General features: G+C 48.0%; 5 protein-coding genes and 2 long non-coding RNA genes across 11 annotated transcripts; 3 read left to right on the top strand and 4 right to left on the bottom strand.

Moving 5' to 3' along the window:
- Positions 1-7,075: 7,075 nt before the first annotated feature.
- LOC6897291 (protein arginine N-methyltransferase 1-like) lies at positions 7,076-8,770 on the bottom strand. Its single transcript, XM_002137414.3, has 3 exons — positions 8,317-8,770; positions 8,027-8,256; positions 7,076-7,967 (listed from the first exon to the last, which is right to left on the bottom strand). The coding sequence occupies exons 1-3, from the start codon at positions 8,641-8,643 to the stop codon at positions 7,172-7,174; spliced, it is 1,353 nt and encodes a 450-aa protein (XP_002137450.2). The 5' UTR covers positions 8,644-8,770; the 3' UTR covers positions 7,076-7,171.
- Positions 8,771-9,886: 1,116 nt separating this feature from the next.
- LOC6897290 (protein arginine N-methyltransferase 1-like) lies at positions 9,887-11,313 on the bottom strand. Its single transcript, XM_015181854.2, has 3 exons — positions 11,186-11,313; positions 10,673-11,109; positions 9,887-10,621 (listed from the first exon to the last, which is right to left on the bottom strand). Exons 2-3 carry the CDS (start codon positions 11,092-11,094, stop codon positions 9,988-9,990), a joined length of 1,056 nt encoding a protein of 351 aa, XP_015037340.2. The 5' UTR covers positions 11,095-11,109; positions 11,186-11,313; the 3' UTR covers positions 9,887-9,987.
- Positions 11,314-11,343: 30 nt separating this feature from the next.
- On the top strand, positions 11,344-12,664 carry LOC26532436 (uncharacterized). Of its 3 annotated transcripts, none has more exons than XR_004471137.1 (5): positions 11,344-11,496; positions 11,567-11,690; positions 11,762-11,900; positions 12,006-12,447; positions 12,510-12,664. It is a non-coding gene; the product is annotated as an uncharacterized lncRNA (long non-coding RNA). The 3 variants fall into 3 exon arrangements; XR_001451707.2 differs by having other exon boundaries at positions 11,347-11,496; positions 11,567-11,668; positions 12,510-12,649; XR_004471136.1 differs by lacking the exon at positions 12,510-12,664 and having other exon boundaries at positions 11,348-11,496; positions 11,567-11,668; positions 12,006-12,460.
- LOC117185666 (uncharacterized) lies at positions 12,433-13,512 on the bottom strand. Of its 3 annotated transcripts, XR_004471139.1 has the most exons (4): positions 13,403-13,511; positions 13,069-13,344; positions 12,672-13,002; positions 12,433-12,609 (listed from the first exon to the last, which is right to left on the bottom strand). It is a non-coding gene; the product is annotated as an uncharacterized lncRNA (long non-coding RNA). The 3 variants fall into 3 exon arrangements; XR_004471140.1 differs by having other exon boundaries at positions 12,433-12,992; positions 13,403-13,512; XR_004471138.1 differs by having other exon boundaries at positions 12,433-13,002.
- Positions 13,513-13,764: 252 nt separating this feature from the next.
- On the top strand, positions 13,765-14,283 carry LOC4801651 (uncharacterized). The gene has a single exon (XM_001358667.4). It carries the CDS (start codon positions 14,011-14,013, stop codon positions 14,281-14,283), a length of 273 nt encoding a protein of 90 aa, XP_001358704.4. The 5' UTR covers positions 13,765-14,010.
- Positions 14,284-15,058: 775 nt separating this feature from the next.
- Positions 15,059-15,775, bottom strand: LOC4801650 (hepatoma-derived growth factor-related protein 3). The gene has a single exon (XM_003736511.3). It carries the CDS (start codon positions 15,654-15,656, stop codon positions 15,168-15,170), a length of 489 nt encoding a protein of 162 aa, XP_003736559.2. The 5' UTR covers positions 15,657-15,775; the 3' UTR covers positions 15,059-15,167.
- Positions 15,776-23,597: 7,822 nt separating this feature from the next.
- Positions 23,598-25,211, top strand: LOC117183258 (uncharacterized). The gene is made up of 2 exons (XM_033376548.1): positions 23,598-24,390; positions 24,454-25,211. Exon 1 carries the CDS (start codon positions 23,711-23,713, stop codon positions 24,293-24,295), a length of 585 nt encoding a protein of 194 aa, XP_033232439.1. The 5' UTR covers positions 23,598-23,710; the 3' UTR covers positions 24,296-24,390; positions 24,454-25,211.
- Positions 25,212-25,491: the final 280 nt, after the last annotated feature.

The raw sequence follows: 25,491 nt of genomic DNA, 5'->3' as shown, positions 1-25,491 counted from the left end.
CAAATGATCTGACTCCTCCAGTGATCCACGCAGACTACAAAGTTGTCGGACCATTAAGCTGATTGAGTTGAAGTTCGGAGCTCATTTCCCATTACGAGTTGATCAGTTTTGTGCCATGGAAGTGGAGCGGGAAGAATGTTTGGGCCGGGGAGAAGGTTTTTAATGTTACTGCTTGTTTGCTTTCACACTATCATTGCGGCAGAATGAGGCACTGCTCCACTTTCGTGAGCAGCTCTCCTCGGGCCACATGCGCGTCCCGGCCACCCCTGTGTCCTTGGGGCTGGGGGGGAGCATTTCCCGTTTGCAATTTTCACTCGATCCCCGACTGATTATTATATTGTACGCACATGTTCCGCCATTATGGAGTTATTATGATCAATAAGACAAGTTAAATGCTGCAATTAACTCGGGGCCAACGATTTCTTCCCCTTTCCGAAAGAGTCCGCTACCTTCCTTGAGCCGTGTTCCTCAATTTCTGGTCTTGCGACCGCGTCCCAAATTTGAGACTCTGCAGCGCCAATGGCCAACATACAATATATATGTACATACATATATATGGATGGATGTATACGTACTTCTTCGTACAGTCTGCGTCTCTTATTTTCTCGGGCTGGCTGCGCGTAATTGGCGCTTAATTCTCCTGCGGGATCATTTAATTTTACGAGCCCGGCCAATTGATTATAATGGACGCCATCAGACTTTTACAACATGCTAAATGCACGCGTAAACATCGCGATCGACGGAGCCAAACAGGAGAGGCAGAGCAAGAGCAGAACCCAGCAGCCGAGGATCGCAGCGCCTTGGATCGGTCTCTGTCAATCAGGGTAGCCACGATGCAGATGCGGCTCAGACTGGAACTGAGATTGAGGATCGATCGTGGGTCCCGCGTACCGGCAACGATCGGTGTTTGTGTTGAGTGGCCGTCGCCATTAGGCAAATTCAACGATCGATTGCCGCATCCAGACGATGGCGGATGGGGGGTGCGCGCGCTCCAGCCAATTTGAGTTTTATCGACGGCAGCAATTTGCAGTTACTTGTGAACTACCTGAGAAGCCGTTGCATATCGCAGATCGCAGATCCACTCGGACTACAGCTTCAGCTTCCAGCTCCCAGCCCCAGCCCCAGCTCCCAGCCCCAGACACGCATCCGTATTAATAACCACAAAAAATAACGATCGATTGCGGTTATTAGAGGCAATTTGGCCAACAACATTTTCTGCGTCTGCGTCTGCGTTCGCGTCCTGGCCTGCGCCGTGTTCCTTCTTCTCCGTGCTATTTTTTGATAAATCGTTCCAAATTTATTGGTTGATTAAAAGTTATTGCACTAGCGCCTAAGTGGTTAATGATACCCGTACAGATCCCGAATCCCACTGCCCATGTCCCGCGATCTACCTCTCAAACATTTGCTCTAGCATGAAATGAATTTGATTTTAATTGACAAACGCGTCAAGCAAGTTGCAGCAAATTGGCTCGCCCGATCCCCGGTCCCCAATCCCCGGTGCTCGATGCTCGATCGTTTGAGCGGTGATCAGTGCAACAACTTCATCATGCATGTGCATGCCGATCCGTCAGTCGGTGGATGTATGCATGGGCGGCAACCCGGCAGCCCCATTAGCCGACCAAATGGCGATCTCAAGCTGCGCCCGCTTCGGTCCACTCCCGGTCCTAGCTGACAGCTGCTGGTCGCTCTCCTCGATCGACGATCGACGGCCGACAGACGACAGAGAATCGCCTTAATTTCGCCCTGACTCTGTCCTGCTCTGTGGATGTCTTAATGACACATAAATGATCATCGTGTGTACTCGGCCACGGGGTTGCTCTGACACATTTTTGCAAAAACTGACATGCCGGACCACTCCGACTCCGCTTCATTGTCCTAGTTCTCGTCCCGCTCTGGCCGGTGCTGGTGCCGGTGCTGGTGCTGGGGTGTCAAAAGAGGCAACCTTTTGACATTTATACCCCCCGACAATGGCCAGTCATTTATTAGGCAAACAATGAGCGGCCTGAAGTGCCACTCGCCAGCACAGAAGGCCCGCTCTTCAAGGGTCTCTTTGTGCGGCAGCTGAGCCACAGACGGGCTCGAGGACAATGCAAGGATCGCCCTGCTCTGGCCGCTGGCTATTTACATATGGTTTAGGCCCAAGTGTGAAATTCCATTTGGGTTTGGGTTTCGGTTTGGGTGTGAGGTGTAGCTGTCGTCATCTTAGAAGTTTGTCGAAAAATCGATTTGCCATTATGGTGAGAATGAAGAGCACCGCAGGAAGTGTATATCCTTGACATGATCAATCGATCGATCGATCGATTCCCCTATGTATTTGCATACCAGACATTAAGTTCAAATTACCAGCTTCGTCTCTTCTGGTAATTTGTGATCGTGTCGGTAATTGCCGAGTAGCTCCAACTGAAACATTAACTGGGACTCGGAACTCGGAACGAAACCGACACCGAAACTAAAACTGGGGCCGAGCTTTCCCTTTATGGGTAGGCTATAAAAACTTATTGACAGGCCAAAGACAATTACCAAATTGTAAACGGTGACCAGGCCCCTCGGCCAGCACGCCGTCGAGGACAAGGTGCAACTGGAGAGCCGCTCGGTTCCAGAGAGCTCATTAAACTGCACTTAACGAGTGGAGCAACGCGCTGGCAATTGGCAATGATCTCGATTTATGAGCGACAAAGTGGAGCCTCGATAAAAGGGCGGCCTGCGAGGCGAAAACTGGGCTAATGAAAGCGTTAATGTAACTCTTGGCCGGCCGCAGACGAAGATCATCATCGTTCCCATCATGGTCGTAAGGCTCCACCAATGATGCTGATGCTGATGATGATGAGGATGCTCCGTCTCGGTCTGGTTGTGTCCCTGCCTCTCGTATTTGTTTTAAATCACTTGGCCAAATGCCAGACATAATTCATGCTTCTCTATAGGTTTGTTTTGCTCGTCTGGGTGTGCATATGAAGCATACGCCTCCGTGTGCCACGTAAGTCATCCGCTCAGGTTCTGGCTTCGACTCGGACAGTGGTTCTGGTTGTGGCTTTGGCTTTCGGACTGGGAGCTGGGCCAAGATTTCGTTTCGTTTCGTTTCGTTGCAAGGAATTTGAATTTGAACGCCAGACATTTGGGCGTTGCACGGTTGTAAATTCATTTGTTAAACGATGCGCTCATAAAATTTGCGCCCTTTTTTTACGGCCCCGAACTCGACTCCGAGTTGCGTTGCGTTGCGTTGCGTTGAGAACTTGCCAAGGCCCCAGAGCTCCCAGAGCACACAGGACAACAAGGGGCGTGGCCGACTTCCATCTCTGGCAGGTCTGTGGCAGCAGCAGTGCCATTGCGCCGTCCAGGGCCCTGTCCTGTCCCTGTCCTGCTCCTGTCCTCCCCGGCTCTCATCGTTGTCGTGTCCCTGCAGGCAGATAAAAAGTTCAACAGCAGCGCGATTTATTTGCCAGAGTCGTCGCCGCAGACACGGCGCCAGCTGAGCGGCTTTTGGGCTGCCAGGAGCTTGCCCTCGCCAAAAATTCTACAATAATTATATATCTCACACATACTCTTTCCCGCACACACACACACATGCAAATTGCGAGAAGAAATTTCAGCTAATTTGCCAACATTTAAATGTACAAAAAAGCCAGGGTGATGAGGCACAGTCCCAGTACCCATACCCATACCCATTTCCACATCCCAACCACAAACACTCATCCAGCTGCCCCTTAGAGCGTGTTAATTCGACGTGTTTTTCGCCGTGGCCAGCAACAGCACGGACACAGACAGACAGAAAAAGTCAAGAGAAAGAGAGAGCCATTTAGGGCCAAGTATTTGCACTGCGTGCGATGCTGGGGCTGCGGCTGCGGCTGCTGCTGCGTCTGTGGCTGCTGCATCCTCATGAAATTCATGCGGATTTCATGGAATAAAAACTCGCGTAAAAAACGTCAAATTGCAACACCTCGAGGGCACACACAGATACAGGTACAGGCGCACAGATACTCGCACACAGCCACTGACACCGAACCAGAATCGAGAATCGAGAATCCAGAGACCAGAACCCAGATCCACAGAGGCCATAGAGGGGCTGTCTCAGTCCATAAGTTAGCCATGTCTTATCCTCTCCACGCGGTCCTCTCCTTGCCATCCCAGGGCCTGCCCTCATAATAATTGCGTATCTGGCAGATGCAATTTATCCGTGAATTTGTTTTTAATTTTCAACACATTCGCTAATTTGATTTTTAACTTCGTTTCGAGCACTGCCTCGGTCTCAATCACAGACAGCCCCAACCAAATTGCTGCACCTAATCGTGGACGTGGATGTGGTCCCTGGATATGGATGGGGATTGGGATTGGGAATGAGAACGAGAACGAGAACGGGATGGGATGGGATGTGGATGATGCTACGAGAGAACGAACAGTGTCCAACACCCGCTTTCATTTATAATTTTGTGCAACTCACTTTGGTAAGGCCCATGCCCATGCCCATACCCATGCCCATTCCCATTGCCTGGCTGTGGCCCAAGACGTTAGTCCCCCAGGTCTGTTCCCAAGTATGAAGTGTTTTTTGTCCTCCTCGACCCCTCCGCGAGCGTTTTTTTTTTTTGTATCTTTTTTAGCTGCACGGGGCGCTGCTTGTTAGTCGCGTAATTTATGTTCCACCAGATACTCGTTGGCGTTGCTTGGTCCGAGGACCGAGGACCGACCAGCCACAGTCCGCTCTACAGCTCTACAGCTCCACCGCCCTGCCTCTTCCTACTGGGCACGTTTCGCGGGATAGTCCACCTCCTGGCCGGTGCGGTGTCTTGGCTTGTCTTTGCTTATTCCCTTATCCGTTGTTATCCATGGGACGAGTTGTTTGCGCAGGCGCAACCCAACGGAACGCAAGAGCCACAAAAAATGGTAGGAAATAAAAATACAAATCGATTTTCAACGCAACGATGCAGCGCGATCCCGATCCCGATCCCGTGCCTCAAAATGCACAGTGAGCGTGAAAGGATTAAGGACTATTAGTGGCCACAGACAAAACTGTCCAAAGCAGTTGCTGCACAGAGGCATACGATAGGGATAGGACCTCCCCTCCACAAGTGGATCGCTCAAAAGAGCGTCTAAACTTCTTAAAACCCTCCTTCTAAGCACTCCTCACACTCTAAACAACCTCTTGGTAACCCTATAGCATATAGCATATGCCATATCTAAGGGTGACCTCATCAGCTCTCCCTTCTCTTTCCCAATGACTTGGCCTGGCTGCTACCACTCGCACTACTGCCAGCAACTATAATCCACACCTTAGCTTTATGGCCAATAATTTTGCTGGCAACAAGAACATGAACCGGAAACATAACAAATCATAAATTAAACCCTCGTTAAGCGAACTTATTGCACTGGGCAGTGGAGCGGTCTCGCCCATGCGCCATAACTGGGTTCGGGTTCGGGATCGGGATAGGGAACTGGAACTGAGACCACTGAGGGTCCTCCTACCTTTCTTCCCCCCTTGCCACCACACTGCATGCCACTAAAGGAGTCCAGGAGTTCGAATTCGTTCATTCGTTGTCGATGCCTGGTACGTTCCGTTCTGTTCTGTTCTGTTCGGTTCGGCTCTCTGGAGTAATTTGCTTCTTCTTTATGCCTTTCAGTTTCAGTGCGTGGCTGTGAGTTTTATTTTATGTTACTACTTGTTTAAATTATATTGCGCTATTAAGCGAATTTAATGAAAACGCTCCGAGGCCCCGACGTGCGAAAGGGACGACCGGAGAGTGTGCGTGAGAAAGAGCCAGTTATAGGGTGCTCGTGCTCCTCCATCACGGCCTCGTTAGGTGTAAAATAAAGTTCAGCAAATCGAACGTGTTGAAGTTGTTTCTCCATGATGATGATGATGATGATGATAATGATGATAATAATGATGATTGTGGCTGATGGTGGATGGGGAGCAGCAAAAACACGATAAAGATTAAGATCCAGGGGACAATCAGTGGGTCCACCGGCCACATGCCGCACAAATTGCGCTTAATCCATTGGCATTTCATTATTAAGCAATTTTCTGCGCTTTCCAGCAGGACGAACGCAATCCGCGAAACAACACACAAAAACCGAAAATCCGTTCATCTTGCTGCCGGGGCAATTTAAATTTTTATGCAATTTGTACAAAAATGCTGTTATTTTTGCACAAAAGTAGCATAATTATTTCCGAGAACCGGACCCAGGGCCTGAAATGAATCGAATCGAAAGCTTCTTGTTCCAGGCTTTCCGAAAAAAAAAACGAAATGTCAACGAAAATCATTGCAGACGACACATTATCCTCACGGCAAAACGATGCTAATCCATCACGGAACCAGACTGGGACTCGGACGCAGACCCATATCCACATCCATCTACAGCTCCAGCTTCAGCAGACGAAATGTCACTTAAGCATGTGATCGAGACAAGATGAAGGGAGAAGCGAGAAAAGAGAAAAGGAGAGCTCTCAAAATCAAGCGAATGACATTAGCCGAGGGTCAGGGATCGAGGATCGAGGATCGGGGCCGGGCCAGTGCTCCTTATAGCTAACCAAGTGCGATCAGCGATCAGTTATGAGATCAGAACAAAAGAACTCTTACTGTAAACGAGGGCAGACCCCAGAGCCAAATCACGACGCACAGTCTGGCAGAACGTGGTCGCTGATCGTCGATCCCGATCCCGATCCCGATCCTCGATCCTCGATCGGTGAATTATGCGCGACATCATTTTAAATCGTTGTAGCAACGTCAAAGCTAAACACCGATCAGTTCAGCCAAGGCAACAGCAACAGCAACAGCAGCAGCATCAACAAGAGGAACAGGCAAACCCAAATCGAACAAAAAGAGATCCACACTCTGGACCCCGCTTGGGCCATTGTCTTTGAGTAGCAACGGTTAGCAGTCGTCGGATCGCCGCCGCCCTAATTGATGCAGCACGGCCATAAATTTTGATCGTCCAACGATCGCTCAGTCCCCATCCCGTCAGTCCATCCACATCCCCAACCCCATTCCCATCGCAGCTGCAGGAACAGCAACAGCGATCGACGTGTTGGCCTTTCAGAGGAACTGCCCTAAAACGTTGCCATGAATACATCAACATCGACATCAGCATGAACATTGCATTCGAAACCCTTTATTTGTTAAACAAAACTGTGTGTCTAAAACTAATACATGTATTACCCTGCCCCTGACTCTTGTGCCCGCTAAAACTCTGGCACTGTGTGCGACTCTGCCCCAGAGTCGAGATCTACTTCAAAATTTGGTTCTGCCATTGGCTCCTCGCCGAACAATAATCCCAGGGACTCAATCCCTGAATAAAAATCGTACTCTTCTGTGCCTGAATCTGTCTTGGGCTCTAAGTCTGGATCAAAGTCGCCCCCTCTTAACCCCAGGGAGAACTCAACGCCGCGACGTCGGATTTGATTGTGGTATATGCCGAAAACACCTTTCAGTAGCGTATCCTTCACAACAGTACGTTGTCTCTCCAGTATCAAAACCGTCTGCTTCAGATAGGTTACGGGGTGCATGGGCCCAGTGGAGAACAATCGCTTAGCCTTCTGTTTGGGCACGGACACCCAAATCTCGGAGTGCAGTGCAAAAGCTATGAGTATCCCGTCCTCCAGAATCCGCAGTTTGAAGGGCGTATTGAAGCAATCCTCGTCCGCCTGGGCCGTGTAGAGATCGACAGACTTAAGGAGAAACTTCTCGGAGATGACATCCACCGGGCCTACATGAGCCTCTAATAAAGTTGGCATTGGCCTATCGTCTTCTTCATCGTCTTCCCAATCGGAATTGTCAGCATCAGCAGAGTGAGTGCGATTGTCCTGGTCGTCTTCAATTGTGTCGTCCTGATAACCTTCCGTGTATTTGATAGGATTATCATAAAGGCCGCTCATATAAAGCTTTCCAATATTCGGAAAGATTAGGCCGCCCTTTACCAGCCACTTGTCCCGGGCATAGAGAACATCCTTGAACCGCGAGCCCACGAAGACCGAATGCCTGTGAAGGGAAAAGTATAAGACACTCGATGTCCATCGACTAGGCAACTCTGTACCAACCCAATCCACTCGGAGACTATAACATCAACATGAGTCAGGCCAAAGGGCAGCTCGATCTCGGAAATGGGACCCTTCATCGGCACGAACACATTGCCATATCCATGAGCGGTGGCATTCACCATTACATATTCAGCAGCACACTCATTGCCCGTGGCAATGACCAGCGAAGCCCCAGCCTGGATGCAATACTGACTGAGGATGCCGCAGCAGCAGCCTACGTCCAAGACAATCTAGGGTTCGTGGGGGGTTATTGGACGGCAGGAGGAAAATTGCATCCTTCCATATCTTACCTTGTTGGTGAATAGATTCAAGTTGCGGTTAATAAACTTGCATAGGGCGACTGCAGACTTTTGATCCATCACCATATCTAGCGTATCATTCTGTGTGTCCTGCGGTTCGATGTCCCTATTGTCTTCCGAAAGCCCATCAGGATCCTGCTGCTCTGAATAATCCTCTTCATTCCCCGAATATGTATGGTCCTGATTCTCATCTAAATAATCCAAATCTAAAAAAGGTTCATCTTCGATTTGCTCCTCCGGGATCCTTTCAAAGCCCAGTTCTCTCTGGGCCAGCTCCAATAGATCATAATCTTCGACGGGAATAACATCACACTTCATTTTTATCTCTAGTCTCTGATGTGTACGCGAAAAAAAAATTGTTTTAGTTTTATTCAGAAAGTGGAATACAATTATTAGTTTAAAGTGAGTTGTTACGCGTTCGTTGACAAACTGAGAATATGTAGAGGTTATTCAAGTTAGGCATCGGAGTTTTAAACCAATGCTTCTATGATGAAACTTTTTCTCCCAAAATTATGAACTAGAATACTAGACTGAATGCTGAAAACATTCCCATGCCCCACATCTCCACTGCTTATCGCCAGGCGAGAGCGAGTGGCAACAATTAGTTATGAGAAAAGTGTGGGATCGCAGCACCTTATCAACAGGCTCTGGCAGGACTAACCCCATGGGCCCAGGCCCCGGGTTAAGCTGTCTAACGAGTCTCTAATTTATAGATGGCTCGTTGCGCAGTGTCCCGCTCCGTTGACAAATGCCAGCAATCCGATACCCAGACAACAAGACGGAGGAGAACAAGGAATGGCCATTGGAATGGGTGAAGCGGGAAGCAATACAAATAGAGATGTTTGTTGGGCCTACGCTGCGATCTGTAGCTGTGGCTGTAGCTGTGGCTGTTGTTTAGAATTTTGTTAATGTGCGCCGCAGGGAGCAACGCTGGAACAAGTGTTGGCCAGAAATCAAAGATCTTCGTCGTTGCCCGTTGGACGTTGCCTCATTTGTGGCGCTTTTGTGTGCGCTAGATAACCAATATTTTATAATCATGTCCAATAATGGTGTGCATATTAATTTCATGAACGTATAAAGCAGTTTTATGGCTTTTTAAGAACTGCCATTAACAAAGGCCGGCCATGCACAAACACAAAACGAGCTGACAAGAGATTTCTGGAGCCTCTCGACCCTCGAAATCGACACAGAATTTGTGTGTTGTGTGTGTGTAGGGCACCTCGAGACGAAACGAGACAATGTAAATGGCTAAAATAGTAAATAGAGTTATAAACGCATAAAAGGCGTTCATTGTGGGCCCACGGCGTTGGCTTTCACAAATTTATACGACGGGCCATCAATTAATTAGGGGAGAAGAGCAGCAGACACAGACATTTTCACATTCCCGACTGCGTCTGGATTGGGGGATCTAAGCTCTTTTCTGGCTTCGAAATTAATTTGTTAAGAAAGTCGTTAACATTTCGATTTCGGTTGTCCACTTTCTAAGCTTCGACGCGATTGATTGCCGTCCCCGAGGCACTTCTCGACCCTCGTTTAACGACCCATTTTATGGCAGTTATCATTTCTGTTCAGCGCATTTAATGGTCGTCGCGAATAAGGCGAATATCTGTTGATGGCATTTGAGTCATCTCACGATCCGATGCGATCCCCGATCCCCATGAGCTACAGCTTCTGAGAGGAGTTAAAGTACTTGAAGTGCGACGCCTGGCCCTTGGTTCCCTTGGGTCGGATGCCCAGCTCGAAGTTCATGCAGCGACTGTTCTCCGAGCTGGGGAACATCCCGAACCCGCCGATGATCCGTTCTTTGGCCTGGACATAAAGGGGATTGTCCAGGTGCAGGACGGTCTGCTCCCAGTGCGTCCAAGGCGCATGTGGCGAGGTGGAAAGCGTCACGGGCGTCTCCGTCTGGCCCTCTAAGAAGGCCACGTCAAAGTACAAGATCATCGAATGGATTATCCCGGTGCGGAGCACCTCCAGTTCAAACGTAGAGCGAAACTTTATCGGTGTGTTTAGGGCGCTCTCCAGGCGAGTCGTGTGCACGAGATAGGCGCTCGTCAGCACATTCTGGGAGGCTACACAGTCCACGACCGCCTCATGGGAGACCTGAATCTTGACGCTGCTCATGTCGAAGCCCTCCACGTTGTTCCAGAAGTCATTGTTGAGAGACCGATGCGGATCACAGGCACCGGCTATCCACAGATTGGCCACATTGGGCAGGACCAGGCCTCCGGGGCGCAGCCACTTGTCGCGGGCGAAGAGCACCGAGTGCAGCATGCCCTCCATGTACAAGGCGTTCCTAATGAGAAGAGAAGTAAGTAGGAGAGTGCTCCCTGGTTCGGTTACTCACCCCATCCACTCGGACACAATTATGTCCACCTGCTGAATGCCATCTGGCAGCTCCACCTCCTCGATCAGCCCCTGGACAACATTCACCACGTTCTCCTTTCCATTATCCTTCACTATCTGGCTGGCCAGTGCGGCAATGTCCGCGTTCTCCACTCCTATCACCTTGCTGGCCCCCGCCTTGGCCGCAAAGAGCGAGAGAATCCCCATCCCGCAGCCCACATCCAGAACGACCTTGCCTTCGAAGAGCTGTCGGTTCTGTTCAATGGCATCGCGGTAGGCCATGGTGCGCGCTGTGTCCTTTAGCAGGTCCATGTGCGTCTCCAGGCGAGAGTAGGTCTGAAAGAAGACGCTCTCCTCCACTTCCTCATTCAGCGTGAGATTCTGCAACTTGCGGACGGAAACATCAACCTGGTCACCCGACATTCCGACAATTCACAACTAGAAAAAGATTTAAAATTATATATGAATTCGAACCTGATCTGACAATGTTTTATATAATACCACACACACGCACTATGGTATATGTTTTTCTTAGCTTTTTTAACTACAATATTAATTTATTATTTTTTCTCGCAAAAAGACATGCATTATGCAACACTGCATCTTATCTGTCAGAAGCTGTTAATAAAATGGTCACATTGTCTCATAATCAGCTGATGCGCATGCGAATTTTGTTAAAAGATTACGATTTGCTTTGCTCTGTTTTTCCTCAGAGTATGTGCATATGTGATTTATATATTTGTAGTACTGAATATAAACGGACCTTAAGAAGTATTGGAGGCAAAGAAACCCGACTCCAGCTGCAAAAGAATCTTCTAGCAATTGGTAATGTCTAATATCTAAGCAACTTTTCGTACTGCCATTTAATAAGAATTATACTTCACTCGTCGCTCAGATTAGACATGTATGACTACCATTCAGTTTTCTCCCTACTAGAAGTGGGAAAGAAGACAAGAGTGCACCATTTAAATGGATCCGAACCATATACTGACACTAAGTAAGTTTAAGGCATTGCACAGGTTGGGTAATATGATTTATTTGTGTACCGTCTATATCCAAGCACCGCTAATTTACTTTACTTGGTTTACAGATCCACTTGCAAGACCCGAAATCCATGTGGTTCTGGTTAGATTAAATAAGAACGGAGTCATTTTATAAAGGAGAGATTCTGGTTGGGTGCGCAACATCAACCCATCTACGAGATCGGACCATAAAAGGGCAAACGCAAGGTATACGACTATAGCATGCCAATAGTATCCAAGAGTCGGTTATATCCTCTATCTCTAGCTACTTAAAAACTCATCAATAACACCCTATTCCATCCTCTATTTTAGCATCTCAATGGAAAAAGCCAGATAAATCAAAAGCCACCTTTAATGGACCCATTAAAACTTCCACCCACGCAACCGCCTATCACCGAAATCCGTGAAAGAACTATGCCGCCAACACCTCAACGCCGTACGAAAACCCGTCTAATCCGCACAGCCCTAAAGGCCAGGTTTATAGCCAAATTTTAAGAGCTCTACGCCTGCCGGAACGGCACTACGATCGAGCACTTTCACTGTGGGCCCAAAACGAGAAGGCTGAATACAAATTGTGCAACATGCGCCCAACGGTTAAAGTGAAAAAATACCTGGATATGCCCGTCATAATTTTTGAAGTGTCATAAAAATATCTCCATAAGCAGACGAAACTATTAAATTGGCTCATTAATCAATTTAGTCACAGAGCAACGATAAAAAGGAGCACACACGCGAGGGATTGGAGCACAATAAAGTATAATTTTTAATGTTGCTAAATTTTATGCTAATTTGCCATTTTGGTCGTTCCATAATTAGGCCCGCTCATCAGGCGGGGGGTCTCTGTCCCCCTCCTACCTGCGATGGCGACTGGGAGTGGGCCTGGGCCTGGCCAACAATCGAATCCATTTATTCAGCCCTGTGTTCGGGCTGGCTTTAAAAACCTATAAAGCTTTTGGCACAAATCAATTAAATAGCTACGCAAGTTTCCATTAGTGTGGTGCTGTCGCCGTGCTGCTGCGGTGTTCCCATTGAGAATGCCACCCACTGTGGCAAATAAAAATGCGTTGATGCTTTGCATATTCAATTCGATGATGTCTTCTTCGACATACTTGGAGCGCATTTGTCGTGTATTACCAAATGTCCGACATCAGCCAATTATGCATGAATCAGAGGAGAGACCAGCTAGATTTCCACCTGCTGACCCACAAGACGGCCTGGCCATAAACATAGAAAATTGATGGCTCTACCACTTTGGGCATTGTCCCTAGCGGGGGGCTCGAAGCTTGTGTTTGAGGGTGGCTAGAAGTGGCTGCGGAGGGTCGATTGTAGTCAACCACTTCATCAAAAGCAAATAAAAATAATAACATGTGCTCACCCGAAACCAGGGGTGGATTGGCTTATCATAATCGTTTTAATAGAGAGCATACCCTAGACAGCAAACCACCTCCACTTTGACACCACATCTCCTCTCCCCTGTGTTGCTGTGTGGCTGGACAATCAGTCATCGATTAACCAGTGAAACCCAGTTCTTATACGATGCCAATTCCAATGCCAATTCCAAAATCCAATCGACTTTCCCTGGGGTGTTAACGATGCGGCAATTTGATTTTAACAGAGCTGCCACTCGGCTCTCAGCCCTGGCAATCCTCCCCTGCGGATGACCAAAAAATTAATTGCTGGTTGTGCAAAAATTTGATTGATGCACTTACTTTGGCAAAGAAATAAATAAAATTTTTGACACTTGGGAATTTTAATTAGAATGCCTTTGTTTCGGACCTCGAAGCGGGCCTCAGACCTGGGCTCTGATGAAGTCGTTTCGATAAAATGCAAAAATTTCGCACCAAACTCTGTCCAATCCCCACCTCAGGTCCCCTTTTGACCATTTCTCTGTTGGCCAATTAGCGCCCCCCCTGGCGGACAGTGGACGGACTGGAGCGCACGATTTTGGAGCGACTGATAAATTAGCAAAATTTTAATTTGATTTCCTTCACAAATTTCCGCTGAACTGGGCCTCGCGTCCCCGCATTGTCTGGTCTGTGGCAGGAGCAGTGGTAGCAGCAAATAAACTAAGTAAATTTATGGCCCTAGGGCAAGAGGCAAGCAGCACACGTGTGCGACATGCCCACACATTGACACCTTGCCACACCGAGCGGGGCAAGCCCCAGCCCCCAGCCAGCCAACCACACCGCAGCGGCAGTGGCAGCGGCAGCCAGCACACACACTCATCTAGAACTCGAAACAGTTGCAGGTCCCTTGGCGTATTTCGTAGTGGTTTTTTGTTAATGCTGGGCAGGCACAAACGCGCTGACACTGCCGCATGGAATCGAAGACGAAGTCGAAGTCGAAGTCCATGCCCCATGTCCATGCCCATGCCACGTACGTGCGGCCAAACAAATTACAGGGAAATTGCGTCACCTGCAGGAATTTCCACTCAACATTGTCAAATGCCATCAAAAGTTGTTGGACATGTTGTAACATTAATTTGACATTTTACTGCATTGGACAGGGGACCGGGATCGGGACCCAATCGCATCCAGGAATCAGATGGGATACCAGTCCACAGCCTGCATGCATATGCATATCTGACTAAACTCCTTAACAATCTGGCCCCGGCTGACCGCAGAGAAACACAGGACAACGACAGCTGTCGGGAAGGATGCTGGAGCCACCAACAGATCTCGCAGATCGGCAACTCCTCCTCCTCCGATTCGGCAGCTGCCGCAATCTGTTGGAGTAATGCAAAAACATTTTTGGCATTAAAACAAATTGATGCGGTTGCGAAATCTCATTGCCGGCGCACTGAATCTGATTTGCGGTCATCGCAGGCTGGAGCAGGGGCATCCCCAGCAGTGCAGCCCTCTTGTTAACCCGAATTCGGGTAGTACCTGGTACCGAGTAGATGTTGCAGATGCGGAAGCTGCAACGATTCATTTACTGCGGTGGCGATAATTTGTTAATCGAGCAGTGTCCCTCCTGCTGCTGTTCCGTTGTCCAATTAAACCAGAGGCCATCACCGAAACTGGGGTGGGAATGAGCTCCGTGCAGGCTTGTTTGTTTTACGGCCGACGCTCTTTTACGATGGCATTTAGCTAAACTATCCTGCAGGCGCAGGCTGCAAACACACGCCCCTGGGGAGGCTAGTCCAGGGGTTGTCCGTGCTGATGGTGCAGCATTTAATGCGAAAACGTGCCCCCAAAGTGGGCTTCGATTAGCGGCCGGGAAATGTGGAGGTCAGCAGCAGCAGATCACGCAGCGGCCATTATGGCCAGAGGCACGCCCGCTCCTCCCTAATCGCCAACAATTCCCGCGACCCATTTTGACGAGTCGACTGGCATCCCAACCTGTTCCTGAAATTCCCGCTTAAATTGGAGTTACATAGGTGTTATTTATTCAAAGGTTTCTTATTTGATAACCATACATATTCGTTGAAAAAATTTGAGGTTAAAATTACTTCACACAGAAAAATAGGAATTATTATTGTGAATTTGGAGTTTTCTTTGGTTCTGAAGACATTTCTGTGTCCGTGTCGCTGTCGGCGACTATGTGACGAAAGGGTACAAGTTTCCCCTTAAGTTCGGCGCCGCTCAAATCCAAAGTACCCGAGTCCGAGTCCGAGTCGGAGTCCGACTCTCCACAGTTTTGCTCTAGGTGAGCCACCATAGTAAAGTAGCCAAAATCCAAGCTGGGCTGGGACACAGCCTTCTGTATTTGCGACATTGCTTCTTGGAACGATCGGCAGACCTTGGAGTTCCGATCGTGCACTTTTCCGTACCGCTTACAAGTCTTTGCAAAGTCAAAAATTTTATTCTTTGGCACCTTTGCATAGTCGCACGTGCCGTAGAAATAGACATTGTATGCACTGCCAAGCTCATTAATAAGTCGGCCTGGCCATGCGCGAAATCCTCTTACTTTTCCGAACACGAACTGTCCAGCGGTGAATGGAGCCTTCTTTCGAGTTCCCATTTTGTTCAATTTTCCAGAAATAACCTCGAAATGAATGCAAACTCACAATCGGCTGTGCAATTTTCTGCGGAAGAAAGATGCCAAAAATAAGATGGCTCGATCTTCTTGCCAATGCTGCCAGATCGACGATATCGATAGCGTCGCAAGCTCAAAAATGGTTAAACATACGATTACAAATTAAAACCGTTCAATGATAATGATGTTAAAATATTACAAATTCCATCTACTGCGCCTTAGATGCAAACAAAATAATAAATTAAAGATTAAAAAAAATCGTTTTGAGCTTCGAGTGCTGCCAGACTGTCGTCTCATGGTTCGCATGCGCGGCTCGCAATCGAGTTCAAATGTAGAATATGTGTGTATATGTATGCGTATATGTATATGTATGTATGGAATAAAAATCAAGATGCTTTCGCGCAAATTTGATGTTAAATGATTTTATTTGAATTGCAGGCTTGCTTATTTATAAATCATTAGAAGAGAGCACGTGGTGGCGATGCTTTATAGAGAAGGCCAGTCGGCGTGTCGAAAGAGCCAATTTTCAGTGGCTAACTGATTTTCTGTGATACATGTAATCGAAAATTTGGTAAGTGGCTATAAAAGTACACCGTGTACCACTTGCTATGACAACAGACTCCCTATCGTCTCCCAATTTTTTTTTCTTTTATTTTACAAAGTCCGAACAAAACAAATTTTCGATATCGACTCGGACGCAAGGTTGCATGGGCAGTGTTCCTATCGATGACATATCGATGCATTGTAAAATTGAGTTCAAATTTGAATTCAAATGGCAGATCGAACTGGGTCATATGGTAGGACCGAGTATTTGTGGGCGGTCAACGGTTCCGTAATGAGCAAACAACATTTGCATTAATGGTCATTGGCGTGGAAATTTGCGCGGACATACAGGCAAGCGAAACACGCTACCCTTGCCTGTTTCTGTGTGCGATTCTGTTTTAAATTTTCGCTCACGTTCGTCGTATTATGCGCAAATTGGCTTTTTAAATTGTCGACTTGTTTAAGCTAAACGCAGCTACACTTTATGGCCATGTTCCGCGCTGCATTTTAAACCACGCGAAATTCCACTAAGCCAAAGATATTCGCCAGCGAGCCCTTCGACTTCAGCTTCAGCCCTTTCCACCATAACTCAATTATAATAATTTTAATTTAACACAAACATGGCCTATAAAATTTGCAAAATTGCATTATTTACCAGCCGTAATTACAACCATATTTTATATGCTAATGAGCCTTGCACTTGGCATAAATGCAATAATGATGGGAAATTAACCAGAGCCGAGTTCTAGGAACCAGTGGCAGCCCGAAGGTGTTGGATCTTACCCCCAACTTCTGCATATAATATGTACATACATATATGGTGGTTGGGAGGATTGTGTGTCCATGGAGCTGGTGATAGTGGCGACCTCTCCGGACTGTCACTTGCCGCCGCAGTGCTCAGAATTCAATTAGAAAATGCAATTTACGAGCCAGCCACGAGACACAGCGCTAATACCTATCAGGCTCTGCCACAGCCCCTGCCCCTGGCACAGCCTTTCCCGTTCTAGTGTGGCAGGCACAAAGCACATTAAGCAAACAAGCTGAAGGCGGCACGGGGGCAAAAGCTACGCATGTAATTTGTAAGTAATTTTTTCAACTATCAACCGCCCAGACAAACGACAGCCACAACGACGACGACAACGACGATGATGACGACGACGGCCACGCACTTTACCAGCCCAAAATGCATTACAATTACACGAGTAGAGAGACAGGGAGAGGACAGGGTGAGGGAGAGACAGCAGCAGGAGAAGGCCTGGCCAAGAGGCACAAGCCATAGCGTTAAGCTGGAAAAATTAAGTAACGAAACCATTGAATGACCAAGTGAATAGGATTGGGAGTGGGAATGGGAATGGGTATGGGAGAGAGAATGGGAATAGCAATGACCACGGCCAGCGACAGGCAAAAGAGCCCAGGCATAAATTATGAATCATTTAGACGCTTCCTTATGACACCAAAAGGCAGAAGAAGGCACCAGGCTGCCATCCCACCAGGCAAGCCTCAGTTTGATGATGCATAGCCGCGGATGGGCCATGGATTGGCCCTGGCCGGAGCAGGAGTGACGTGGAGTGGTGTTTGGTGATTAACAAACGACAAGCATTGTGGCCCCGAATGTCATGCTTTCTATGGCGACTAACAAGTATTTATGTTACGATGAGGCTTGTGCCGTTTTATTGGTTTCATTGACTGGACATGGTCAGCATCAGCATCGCCAGAACCAACCAATATTTACGTTATGCTTAGCCAAAAGGCTAATTGAAATGTCTGCACAGAACGAGACGATTTCCCATTGCACTTAGGCAATGGACAAATGGACAAAGTCAGGGGTGTGTCTGGCTCTAAATGGCAACTGTGGACATATAATCAAATTGGAGAAAATCGACCATAAAATCAAGTCGAGCTCATCAACAGGTTTGCGGAGGAAGGCCAATGGGGCTAATGAATGGGTTAGCTGATTGCGGTCTGTACGTACAGAAGAACAGGTCGAGCCGGCGCTTGGGAGGGCAATGGCAATGATAACCCAGATATATAATGACATTGTTGTTGCAGATGTCTTCACACTGCCGAAATGGAAGCTTTCACCGATTAGAGGTGTCCTCCAGTTCATCTGAGACATCCTCACCCTCTCAATGGGTCTGCAGGCACCACTGAACAAAAGACTTAAGGCACGAACTCGGCGCAATTAAGGCACATTTCCTGCAACACAACACCAACCCCACCTCAACTGTGTGCATAATTCGCCATAAGACCAAGTCAATTAAGAGACTCTCTAATTAAGTGATTAAAACGCACACCCGCACACACACACACACACACTCTGGCGAAGAGTGGAAATATGCAAGTTCATAAAACAAAGCCAGCCGCATGCCTCACCTGGCAGAGTCCACACCCGCAATTCTGATAAGAAGTGAGTAGGGAGTTAGGTGGGGAAGGGTGCGGTGTGGTGTGGGCCTTGCAGTTTTCCAGGAACAAACACGCTTTTGCATTTTAATGCCGCACAAATGAGGCGACGAGGCAGACGAGGCGTCCAAAAGCGGGCCAGCCAGCTGAAGACGGCCAAATGGACGAATGTGAATGTGAATGTGATGGTGAATGTGAATGTGAATGCGATGTGAGTTGCTGGCACGCACACACGCATGAACACACCAAGCAGCTTGTTTCTGGCTAATAAATGTTTTTTTAATGAATAAATCACTCAGCGATAAACATCTCTTTAATAACGTTCATTTAAAGAAGCGAAAACAAAACACACACCCGACAACAGCTCGAAGAAAGCCAGAGCCAGAGCCAAAGAGCAGACAAAGCTCTCGGCTGGGAGGGAGGCAGCACCAATGACTCGGCGTTGATTTCAGGCATTTAACATTTGGAGCCGCAATAGACAAACCCTGAATGATTGGGCCTAGAAACGCAACCTGAAAAAAGGCATCGGCAGAAAGAGAAATCCAAGAAATAGGATCCCACACCCATTCGCATTGTCTGCCGGCTGTCTGCAAATGCCAGAAAATTTATTTTGTATGTCTTCTTCATGTCCAGCTTGATGGCGAGCACAGCTGACACATGGCTCCTTTCCGCCTCCTCTCCTCTCATCTCCGATATGAAAATTAATAATTCCCTGGCCCGGGCACTTGGTATGCCAGAGAGGTATACCAGCTGGATAGGATAGGATACCATACCAGACGCGTTCTCAGACTTGTCCAGTGGAGCGATCATCAATGTCAATTAAATGCTAAAATGTTGGAGGCCATTTGTGGGAGTTCGAGCAGGATATGGGGAGTGCATGTATCCCAGATGAAGTTATCTCTGCCAGCAGGGTCAAGCCGACCGGCCTCCTACTCATATTCATATGGCAACTCCAACTCCAACCGCAGCTCCAGCTCCAGCTCCAGCTCCAGCTTCTACTCCTACTCCACCCCATTGGACATAAATCTACGCCTTCAAATCTACATATTAACGCCAGAGCCTGGCCAACTCAATGCCAACGGACAGCGCCACAATTGGCCAAGAGTCGGGGCCAACACGACGATCACTTACTTTATGATCACTTGAAAACCAATCAAGCATAATAAATAATCTTTCTGCAGCAGGGACAACAGGAGATATTGAAAATTGCGCACACAGATGGGCAGCCCGAAGTCGGACGGGAGGGACAGACGGACGGACACGGGCGCAGGCACATTAAATTATATTCACACTTTGGCCCCCAGAAAATGAAATGGTTTTAAATACAGAGGAAAGCCAAACAAGCTGCAGATCGCATTGAAGATCAGCAAACAGCGGACAAAGGAGAAGGCAGGATGCGGACCGGACCGGACAGGCAGTCATGGACATGGGATGCTGCGGAGCCTGAGACTGTGGGCAACTCCAGGATGAATCTGGGACCCAGCACGTACGGCATGGCCTGGACCCTGGAACGATCTGTCTGTGGCTCTGGCTCTGGCTCTGTCTCTGCCTTCGACTGTGGCTCGCTTATCATCATAACAATAATGTTAAAGTGGCAAAATGGCAAACTATGCGCAGAATGCATACAATTTATAACCAACAGGCCCTGGCAATGGCAAAACAGATTTGTATTTGTATCGGTATCTGCATTATAGTCGACTGCCGCCATGCCGCATGTTGTATTTCACGCTTCCGCTCCGATCGATGGTCAAATGTTAAGCGCTGAGGCGAACACGATCACAATGGGACACATGCGGTGGCATCCATGGAGGGATAGGTTACCGAGCAGGACTGGGATTCGCTCCCTGGATTTGCATTGAAATGGATGAGTGTGAACGGTTCAATCTGGGAGATCGGCTTCTGTGGGGCAAAGTGACAGATCGCTTGAACTCTTGTAGATCGGCCGAGGACTGATATTAGAAGCTCTCTATACTAGAGATCGCTGGGCATTGAAATTGCCTACCATTTCTCGTGGCTTTCGATTGGTTTCTCTCTGTCCATTCGCATGATAGTTTCCCCCTTGATTAATGCCAGACCAAGAACTCTCCTATTGATCAGCTCTTAGCCTTGGGGGCTGCCATAATTGGTCATATAGCAGCCACTCCCTTCGCTTGCTCGGCGAAATGCAAACAATTAACTAGCAATGCAAATATGATCGAAAAAAGCCCATTTCTCAAAGGCAAAACAGGGAAGTAAGCTGCCAATAAGCGTAAAAAGGCAAACACCTTGAAGCGCATAAATTAACACAACGACAATCCGCACCGAGTGCCATTCGGACCCAATCCAGTTTGCGCTGCGGTCGAAGATGGCTGAGGCGGCCAGAAGGGAATGCAATAGAACACAGAATGAGTGGATGAGTGGGCGCTGGTTGGCCATAGAAAACTGGCCTACAATAAGTATACGCCCCACTGCACTTGGCTTGACTGCGCCACTGATGATGTTCGTTCATCATTCACTACAACGACAGCTTAATAAATTGGAAAATTGATCGAACAAAGCATAGAAACGCCCCCCCCCCCAAGGAGGTCTGTCTAGCCAGAAAAAACCGCTAGACGATCTCTAATGAAGCTCTGAAGCATAACTTAAGAAACCCAAAATCACAAAGCTGTTTGAGGATTGTTGTGACGAGTATTAATAAAACAACCAAATAATCAAGCCAACAGTTTTTGGAAGCGTCGAAACTCGTTTCAGACACCTCAGGGGTGGAGCCACAGCCACAGCGACAGACAGAGAAGGCATAATGTACAAGGGACAGAGACAGAGACAGGGAGAGGCCATCACAGAAATCAAGTCACAATTAAATTTAAATATTTTGTATTTTGAAAGCCGCGAGAGAGTGGCTCACATTTCGTTTTGGCGATTAATTAAAGACTCATTAAGAATTTGTTCAACTCGGGCGATTAATTAAAAGGCTGTTAAGTGTGTCCCAGAAAGGGCAAGGAGAGACACACACAACAGCAATTAAGAGAGTTTTACTAATGGCCAACAAACGAGACCAAGCCGAGCCCCGTTGGCTTGCGGGCTGGCGAAAATGCAAAATACGCACCAATCAAATTTACATACCCGTATGCCTGAGCCGGGGATGATCTGGTCGGGGGATAGTATATATCCACATACTCGCAGTGTATGTGGATGATGACAAATGCCTTTGGTTGAGCTGTTGATAAATGCCCGCCGGTTTGTTGAGGGGGCAGCTTGAAAAATCGTTTGGCAAAAGATCACGCAACGGCCAAATTGAAACGTCAAAAGTCACAACGAGGCCGAGGAGGAAAACCAGCAAACATTGCGCTGTGTTGTGCCTCTTCCCCCCATGAATATTAACACATTAAAAAGGCAAACGTGGTTGAGTGAAAAATTAACCCAAAGCAGCCAAAATGTGGCTGCAGCAGCAGCAGTCTCTGCTCTGCGGCGGCGGCGGCGTAAATTATGCAAAGTCATCAAGTCAACGTTATCCAAACATCAATGGCCAGGGCTCAGGACTGCGAGGCCTGGGAAAAAATTAGCATAAGCCAAGCGGTACAGGCCCTGAGGGCCACTCCAGGACAAGGAACACGGACCAGAGAGCAGGAAGGGAGCCGTGGCAACGGCAATGGCAATGGCAATGGCCAGGCCCAGGCATGGCAGGAATGCCGCATTGATGCAGTCACTTTGATAGCGCGACATTAGCAGCAATTTATATGCAAATGCATCAGTGGAGCGAGTGGAGAGGCAGTGGTTACTGATTGATGGTCTCATTTCATAAGATGCCAAAGTGCGTAAGCCCAAAACCCAGAACCAGAGATCGGTACAGCGATGTCCAAGGAATGGGGAGCAGGATGATCAGTATGGGAGCGGGCCGTGTATGCAGCATCATTAATGCGAATCATTAGCAGTGCTCGTTGATAAGATCGGGTGCAAATTATGCAGCAGCCGCAGCTTGAACAAAGCCCTCCACAGGAATGGGGGAGGAAACGGGACGGGGCTGGTACCTGGCCTAAGCTGCTCCTTGGAGGGGCATGATTCATGGCTGGGCTGGTTGCTGAGCGGGCCTAAAGGGGCGGCGAGTGCGTAATTTTTAATTGCCAATTAAAATTGTTTCAATGAAGATGTGAAAGCTGCTTCACTTCAGGGCGGCAACAAAAATCCTTGATAAACAGGGCAATTCATTCAATTTTGAACATTGGACCAATTAGTTATTAAAGCTTCGCACGTGATATAAATGAATAATTGAATGAACCATAACATTAGCATTTATACATCAACAAACTTAAAACAGATTCAAAATTAAACGCCCAATAGGTGCTATCGATATATTCCATCGTTAAGTGTGACCATGCTCTGTCGATGTGTTGCCACCACGTCTTGCTCACACTGCAAATTTTATACTTTTCATGGTATTTTCCGGAATATTTCAAAATATCAGAAATAAAATAACGGACGTTTTTCACACTGGCGCCTCTAGGGGTTTCTATGATAACTTTCTCCTACAGATGTCGCTTTTGCTAATTACATAAAATGTAGTTAATAACATTTTCTACATGAGTAGTTCCGGGTTTCGTCGTCAGGTGCGTCTTATGTATTTTTCAAAATAATCAATAACAATAATCAACTATCGATAGATTTATAATCATCGGTGTAAACCATCGATATAAAACTAACGCAATCGATATTGAGAAACTGCCACCACTAGCGATCAGCTGTCGCGATTTATCGAAGCACTACCATCTCAATTGGATTTGGCGCTCAAGTTTGGTGCGACTTTTTTGGGATTTTCTCTAAGATTTTAACTCGTCACAATGTCCTTTTTCCCTCAATATACTCGTTTGTTTATGCTACTGTTGTATGAGCTAAAGTGCCTTGTGCGTCTGCCTACAGTGGATTCAAATAACTGTAAGTCCTGATGTCACAGGGCACTCCCGAAAAACAGCCGCTGTTCCACGGCTATTCCAAGCTTTCCACCTTCGCAGTTAAAATCGAGCTACAGAGTCTGAAGCGATGCCGAAACGACCAGCGACGCACTTTGTGATGCCCACTACTCCCTTCCTCAGCCCCCAGAAGACGAAGTTCATAGGAAAACAATGGCAAAAGGAGGAAGAAGAACAGACCCTGGACTGAGGGTAGGGGAAGAACAGCTGTTCTGGTCGTCTGGTGCGATGGAAACACCGACAAGACAAGATCGCGTGAATGGGAATGGGGCCTGTTCCACCTCTGCCTGCTGTTCTCGCGCCAGGAGCACATTGGGCCGCATCTCGACCGAGTACAGCGAGCTGGGAGCCGGGAGCTCATATTCGACCAGGAGACGAGACGCCTCTCCTGGATGGCAACAAGTGTCAGGTACTGGTTGGCAGCTAGGACTACGTGTGCTGGAGGGACTGATCAAGACGGGCCAGAGCCGGAGCCTCGCCAAGGACGTGCCCTGCATCCCCCCCAGCTACGACAGACAGCCCGAACGTACCGCTGCCGGTGTCCAGCAAGAATATCCGTGCCCAGGTGAAGCTCCCTCCCTATTCAACTGTGTTCTACAACGTTGCCTCTTAGTTTCCTGGGCGAACTCGCTGAAGCCTCGCAACATTGCCGTGCATGCCATGAAGCGCCTGTTCTTCTGGACAGATGTCGGCAGTCATTATGCCATCATTCCGAGTCGCCCGAGTCGATGGCAATGAGCTTGTGGAGCTGGAAGGAGTCACGGCCCTGGCCCTGTACCAACAGTCCGATATACCATGCGTATCGAAGTTATAAACATCAATGGAATGAACAAGTAAGCAACCATATTGTATACCTCTGGACACGTGTAATCTCCTGTTCCCTCTCCGTCCCGCAGGAGATACACATTGTCGGCTAGGGGGATTTGTGTACTGGCTGGACGACAAGACCGGACTGGAGAGGATCACTGTCAACGGAGAGCGTCGTTCCGTGGAGATGCATCGTCTGTCGCAGTTCACCGACATCCGGGCCGTGTGGACGTTTCCACAACTGCATAGCCAGCGGGGTGACACGCAGTACTCACGACGTTTGCTCGTGCCCCAAGCATCTGATGCTACTGGAGGACTAGGAGAACTACGGCGTGTATCCGGCCAGATAATTTTAGTAGTGACATGAACAACGTCTGTATATCCGCCTTCTGGCGCTGTGACGAAAGGACTGCCCGGCGGATCACTTCAGCTGACAGTCAGCCGAGGGCAGCGACAAGGCTCTGATCTACCATGGTACCACCTTTAACAACTGAGACAATGTCCACAATGAGGCCGACTGCTGCAAGCGGCCAGAAGACTTTCAGTGTCCCATCAACATGGTGAGTGGAAAGACACGATATCTGCCTAAATTCTTAAACTAATAATATCCTACCTATATCGGCCGCCCGGCTCTGAGATGGCTGGCAGGACTGCGCCAATGGTGCAGACGATTCGTTCGACGCATGGCCCGGCAAGAGCCACACCGAGCCAATGTATCGAGCTCTATGGCTCCATCGAAGAAAATAAATAAAGCAGTAAGCATAGCCAAAAATAATTTAAAATCACTGCACACTGATATTCTTCTCGCAGGGAAGCACGCCGTCAAGCACTCCCTTTTAAAGACTTTGAAAATGCAATAGAGAACCTGCGGGATATTGCATTTGAGGTTCAACGCGACCAAGCTGCGGATGAAGATGGAGTGAAAAGGCTCTGGACGAGTGTGCCAGGTTACCACTACCACAATGCCTTCTACAATGACAAATGTGTAGTTGGCGTGCATTAACATATAAAGAAATGAATTAAGTGGAAATTGTTTTGGCTTAAACCTTATTTTAGACACAATCCAAATCAGTAGTACATCATCCGCTCGACTGGAGCCCTTCGGCCAAGCGCCAGACTTTACACAG

Source organism: Drosophila pseudoobscura, chromosome 2, assembly GCF_009870125.1.
Source record: "Drosophila pseudoobscura strain MV-25-SWS-2005 chromosome 2, UCI_Dpse_MV25, whole genome shotgun sequence".
Classification (NCBI taxonomy): Eukaryota; Metazoa; Arthropoda; class Insecta; order Diptera; family Drosophilidae; genus Drosophila; species Drosophila pseudoobscura.
Note: the sequence above shows the minus strand (reverse complement) of the source record. Positions and strands in the feature narration are given on the sequence as shown.